This window comes from Lolium rigidum, chromosome 7 (genome assembly GCF_022539505.1).
Source record: "Lolium rigidum isolate FL_2022 chromosome 7, APGP_CSIRO_Lrig_0.1, whole genome shotgun sequence".
Lineage (NCBI taxonomy): Eukaryota > Viridiplantae > Streptophyta > Magnoliopsida > Poales > Poaceae > Lolium > Lolium rigidum.
In genome coordinates this window covers 59,206,380-59,212,464 of record NC_061514.1, presented here as the reverse complement: position 1 = coordinate 59,212,464, position 6,085 = coordinate 59,206,380, and the positions used below count along the sequence as shown (strand labels likewise).

Below are 6,085 nucleotides of genomic sequence, written 5' to 3'. Positions count from 1 at the left end.
TGTAGGTGAAGACTAAAAGGAGCTGATGCCAATATAGGCCAATCAAAATGAAGTCGTCGTGTAACTGGCTATGCATTTCTCAAGTTTTATTTTTTCTGTAAGTGTATATGGTGTAATTGTTGAACACACCCATGAAAGTTATATAGGGAAATTCCAACGATATGTACCATGATGTTTGTTCCTTTTTCTATTCGTAAAAATCGTGTCTCTTAAAATTTTCAGATTTTTTTTGCTACATCAGGTATCACATGGTTTTTTCTACAAATGTTGTTAAATGGTTCCGCAGCATCGCGCGGGGTATTATCTAGTTAGGCAATTACTGGCCCCTGTTATTCAAACCAGCTACTCTACTGAATCATACTTTCACTTCTATCTAGGTTTGAGTTCTACAGCAAAGCTACACGCGCCTGGATTGTTGCTTTTTTTCTCACGGCGAGGCCAACTACTTCCCAAATCCGCCAAAGCAATACACGCGGCGGAGCAAACGGGGCGGTTCATAGACAGCGGAGCACAAAGAGAAGAACGGAAGCTGGACTCACTAGTCGGAGGCTCGCCGCCGGCGAGGATGCGGCTTGGCGGCGGAGAAGGCCCAGCATGTGCTCCGCTCTCCGGCTTGGCGGCTTGTGGCGCGTCCGTGCGTGCTCCTCCTGGTCTGACCGGAGAAGACGGCCGGATGGTGGTCGCTACTTGGGCCAAGGCCACTTAAAGCCCATACGCGATATGGCCGGCCCGGTGACTTGAAGTGTTTTTCTAGGATTTACTACACCAATTGGGCCCGTCTAAATATCATCCCAAAGATACAAATTCATCAACCCTACAAAATGCATCAAAGTTCATCATGATGTGATGCCAAAGAAACTGAAAGTGCATTATTATGTTTCTGTAAAAGATCTTTTTTTTTAACTCGTTGCTGTAAAAAGATCATGATCATTATAGTAAAAAAAAGTTCATCATGACCACAGGTGAGACAAACTGGCCAGCATATTGTACAGGAGAAGGTAGAAAATTTTAGATACAAAGAACAGGAACGACACAGCAAAAGACGTATTGTCATTGAATCACTGAATATGGGTTGAATGAATCTGGTCAATATATATACAAGGATTAGACTAGCTGCCTGTTCCATCTAAACATCATCACAGGCTTACAGCAACACAAGCTACTTGTCTACACATCAGAAGCAGCTTTGCCTCATGGATGGGCAATGTGCTTCCCAGATTCATTCATAACAATGTGGGGAGTGACCATGAATGAAACAATGTTCTTATGACACCACAGATCTCCAGTAAGCCGGCCATGGACAGACTTGATGTCCAATGTCCTGCCATGCTGTTGTGTAGTCCCGTGAACTCGTAAACCATGCATCATCCACCTCATAAGGCCTGTAGGCCCAGATCCAATGAAGCCGCCGCATGCTGTGTCTTGGTATGTACAGGTGACTAGGTGAGGCGGGGTCTTTGGTGATCATGAAGTGGGTGCTGCGATTTCTGGTGTTTTTTCTGGTGCCTCGTCCTTGCCCAGCAGCGCTGGTGTGACCGAGACAACCCCGATCAAGAACAGCAGGGCTACTGACTGGGTGTCATAGAGGTCACTGAGCGATGTTAACTCTCCTAGAGCAATCCCAGCCTGGAGGGCAAGAAATAAATCAGGCAGTGGGATTCAAGTTAGCACAAACATTCCACACACGCAAGGGCAGTAGATTAACAAGCATCGTATGTAAGCTAAGAAACTTACCCTCACGGTCACGTAGGCAGCTGGGATGAGACCGATTAGAGTTGCCAGTAAGAAGGTATGGTAGGGCACATCAACAATGGGGGAAGCTAAGTTGATGAAGGTATTTGGCAATGTCGGGGTGACCCTGAGGAAAAGCATGTAATTCAGCAGCTTCTGTCTTCTTCTCGCAACCTGAAAATGAAGACAGATCACACATGTTCAGTTGCAAAGATTCAAGGACAAGACTAGGCGGCGGCGGCGCATAAAAGCCTCCGCGTGCGGCGGGTGACGTAAGCAAGATAGCGACCGGTCTGTTGAGCAGCGCATCCGGCTGGAGATGCATGCAGTCCGAAAAATTATACGGAGCGTGTCAGCTGCGTATACGCCTTATCGAAAAAAGCAGTCACATGTGTCTAGGTGTCCTGTTAGGAACAAAAGCATCTGCAAAAAATTCTCAGCTAAATGATACGGAGACATGTAAACTTTTAACTGGATTCTTGCATGCTCGGTGGAACCCAAAATGTAATAAAAATTTCTTGTACTACCATTCAGCTCACAACTTATACGCAGTGTTACTACTAATTGCCAGTTAATTAGTTCTCATTGTCCAATACTAATTTCCAGATTAATTAGCCCAAGCTATCAGGTTTAATGGTCACTATTTGCCAGATTAGTAGCTGGCATGTTAATTTGTAGTACTCTCACTAATTGCCAGATTAGCTCGAGTAGGTCTAGTTGATAGCCTCAATTGTTACTTGCCAGATTAATTGGGCAGTACCTGCCAGGTTAATTATCCCTAATTTCCAGATTCAAATTAATTATGGCCAAATTAATCAGATGCTTAAGTAGCACAGCTGCCAGATTAATTAAACATAATTTCCGGATTAAATTAGACTAGTCACCAAATTAGTTAAGCCTAATTGTCAGACTAATTACATGACGTTTCGATCTCTCCCTGTATCGTCTTCCCCAATCTCACGATTTCGTCAACAGCGCCATGCGAGAGCCAAACTGTGTTGCCAAATACTGTACTAACTGTCGAGCTGCACATCCGTCTACCCACCGGAACCCATTATCGCCCAGCTTCACCTCCATCTTCCGGTCGAACCAGTCAACTCCCTCGCCGTGTGCTCGGCGGCGGCGGCCCGGCTCTACGAACAGCGCTCATCGGCGGCGGGCTCCACATTACCTGCTCGTCAGCGCGACGGAGTCCTCCTCCCCGCGCTCCGTGGCGGCGTCTCCTTGCATCCTCGCTGGCGGCGGCCTCCGGAGTCCGGACTGCCTGCTCTCCGGCGGCATCCCAGCGCCACCGACGAACGTTTCCTCCCGAGCTCAGCGGCGGCGTCCGGCCACAGCCCTGCCGGCGGCGTCTCGCTGCATCCAGTCGGCGGCAGCCTCCGCTTCTCCTATGCCTCTTCCGCACGGCGCTGCTGCTCTAGAGAAAGGAAAGAGTGTGTGTGGCTGAGAAGAACGCTCGGGAAGATAAGGTAGCGAGGCGATAGGTTGTGATCCGTTCTTAAGGGGCACGATGTGTTTTACTAATCACGACGCACGCCGCACGGGAGCATTTATATGCGGCGCCTCTTATTAGAATTTCCCAAGATTCAAACTATTTTTTGGCATCCCCACAAGAATGCAAGAGATGTTATGACACTACCTAGTGGTAGAACAAAACCACATTTGACTAATATATCGGTGCTGAAATTACCTGCTTCTGAAAAAATGTGAGCTTGTCCGGCCACAGCGAGAACACGAGTGGCTTCCCAATCATCTTTGACAGGAAATAGCATGAAGAAGCACCAGCAGAGGCAGCAAAGACGACAAGAGCCACGCCTCGGAGTTGCCCGAATAGAGCGCCAGCAAGCAGTGACATGAAAATCGTCCCTGGGATCATGAAGGTCTGCATGAAGATGTACACAGCGCAGTAACCTACCAACACCTGCAGGGTGTAGTCACTGGTATAGTTCTCAAGATGGCCACTGCAAAGGACACCACTTGATGGTTAGAAACTGAATAACATTTCCAATGTAAGACTACTAAGCACAGGAACTGGACACTCCCAGCTGAGTATGGTTTTTGGATTAAGAAAATAAGCTATAATAGCATTGGAATCATAACGCGATGTGCATTGCGTAACCGTAGCGAGCAGACAGCTCACATGCCTAGAGACTAGAACAGATAGAGGTTACATGTGTGATTTACCAATACTAAACAGAAGGCACATGAAACATGCCATGACCAAGTACAATGCATCTGTCAACAATAGCTGGCGAGAAAGTGACATGGTGATTAGAGAAAAATAAATAAAGTGACTATTGCTTACTGCATCAACAACAAACAGTGCTAGATTTGTTTAATCAAGTTACTGCAAGAAACTATGTAGTAGTATTCCGGCTCTATATATCTTGTTAGACCAAAAAGATACCAAATTGTTCCAAGGTCAAGGAGTAAGCAACTAAGCATTAATCGGTAGCTCTTTTGATGTGTGATACGGAGTAGTACGCGTTACTATACCAAGAAGGTCATACTGTTCCCAAATTGGAAGGGCAGTTTCGTATAAACAAGTCGGCACTTATAGCTCCCGGATTTAATCAAAGATGCAGCGTGAACCGAATATTTTCGCCAGATCCATGCTCTCTTTCCCGGATAGAGACAAGGAACTCCACCAAACCAAAGTGCGAGGTCGTTACCAAATCAAGAGAAAACAAACAAAGCACCGAATTTTCTCTACAAACTACCATCATCAATCGACTGTTACATTCACGATGTTTCGATCCGCGATTCGCATTGAAACCCCGCCGGCCTAAAGTAATCGAAATCTTCTAGTAGGCAAAACGCAATGGCGCGAGAAATCTGTAGTAAAACTAATCGCTCTCCGGCAGGCAGATCCACCTAATCCGATGCGCTTGAATGAGCGCAAATCGAATCGCCTCTCGCTACAGATTGAAAAGGAAGACGGGGGACAACAACAACAACATGCGCAGGCCACGAAACCGACGCAAATGAGGAAACTTTGGCCACGCGATTGCCCAGAAAAGACGGAAGCTCTGACGGGACGCAACCGAAGGACGCACCAACCGAAACAAGAAGATGGGTGGGCGGGGAGGCGTGGGAATTACGTGAGGATTTGGAGCTCCTGGAGGTTGTGGGGCAACTTGAGGAAGCTGTAGTCGGAGTCCGGCATGGAGAGGTAGACCCCGACGAGCCCGGCGGCGAAGACGGCGGCGACCCCGGCGCCGAGCGCGGCCTCCCAGACCGGGAACCTGTCGTCCCTCCCCATCCCCTCTTCCTCCTCCTCCTCCTCCCCTGCGAAGAATCCGGGGCGCCGGCGAGGAGCGGAAGAAGAAATTCCGGGAGGGGGTTGGGAGAGCTTTCTTTGGCTCTTCTTGCCCTCTCTTCCTCTCCGGCCCGGTTTGCCTTTCTTGCCCAAGTTTATATCGGAGAAGGTGAGAGAAGGGAGAAGGATTGGAATATTCTGTCTCCTGTTTTTGGCCCGTTTTCCATAATAACCTGACCAATTTTCTGTTGCTGACTGTGCAGATAAACATGCTTTTTTGGTCAGGTTTCGTTTGGTCTGTGGCGTTTTGGCAAGTGCAAATTTAGGCCTGTCTGAAATTGTTCGTTTGTAGAGGGAGCCTCGTGTTTTTGCCAGAGAAATATGCGTTTTTTTGCTTGCGGAATTGGTGAACGTGGTGGCGACTGTTTCCGCTTTCCACCTTAGGTTATCTTGAAGCATTTTCTTGGAACGGAGCTCTCAACCTCAGCCTGATTTTTGTTCAACATACCTTAGCTTTCCCTATTTTTTCTACAGTGATGGCCCGAATCGGATCCAGATATACTTGATGTGACGTGTAATCTACAATAATCTGAGCAGCAAACACGTTGGTCTCACTTTCATACTTTCTTTCTTGCTTCCTCTTGACTGCCAACAAAATTTGAACTGGTACTGCTAGTTTCACAGCAACTTCACACGTTCTTCTTCATCAATTCATCCCTTCAATTTTGTAAAATGCTAACACGAACATATGGAAACCCTTCGCGATTTTCGGTACGGAAGGAATTGAGCATGTGTCTTCTTTTCGAGCCTAGCTTTTGTCTAGATGACGTCGTATTTTCTCTGTCTCGGCGTTTGGGGTTTTCAAGACAGATAAAAATGGGCATGAGCAATGGAGGCAGCTGTCCAACTAGGATTGGATAAAACTTTTGACATATGCATGCCATGTTATGGTTCCATTAATATGTCTTTCTCTCAAAAGCTGATTTGGGTTTTCTCTTTCTCTCTCATATTTTCACTTTATGGCTGAAGAGGCTGCCTCCTGATGAAGAGGCTGCCTCCTCATCCGAACCTACTTTGGACCACCCGAACCTAGCT

At 47.1% G+C, this 6,085-nt stretch overlaps 1 protein-coding gene across 1 annotated transcript; it reads right to left on the bottom strand.

Moving 5' to 3' along the window:
* Positions 1 to 1,029: 1,029 nt before the first annotated feature.
* LOC124673861 (uncharacterized membrane protein At4g09580-like) lies at positions 1,030 to 5,123 on the bottom strand. The gene is made up of 4 exons (XM_047209902.1): positions 4,833 to 5,123; positions 3,422 to 3,692; positions 1,735 to 1,905; positions 1,030 to 1,626 (listed from the first exon to the last, which is right to left on the bottom strand). Exons 1-4 carry the CDS (start codon positions 4,991 to 4,993, stop codon positions 1,465 to 1,467), a joined length of 765 nt encoding a protein of 254 aa, XP_047065858.1. The 5' UTR covers positions 4,994 to 5,123; the 3' UTR covers positions 1,030 to 1,464.
* Between the last annotated feature and the right edge of the window lie 962 nt (positions 5,124 to 6,085).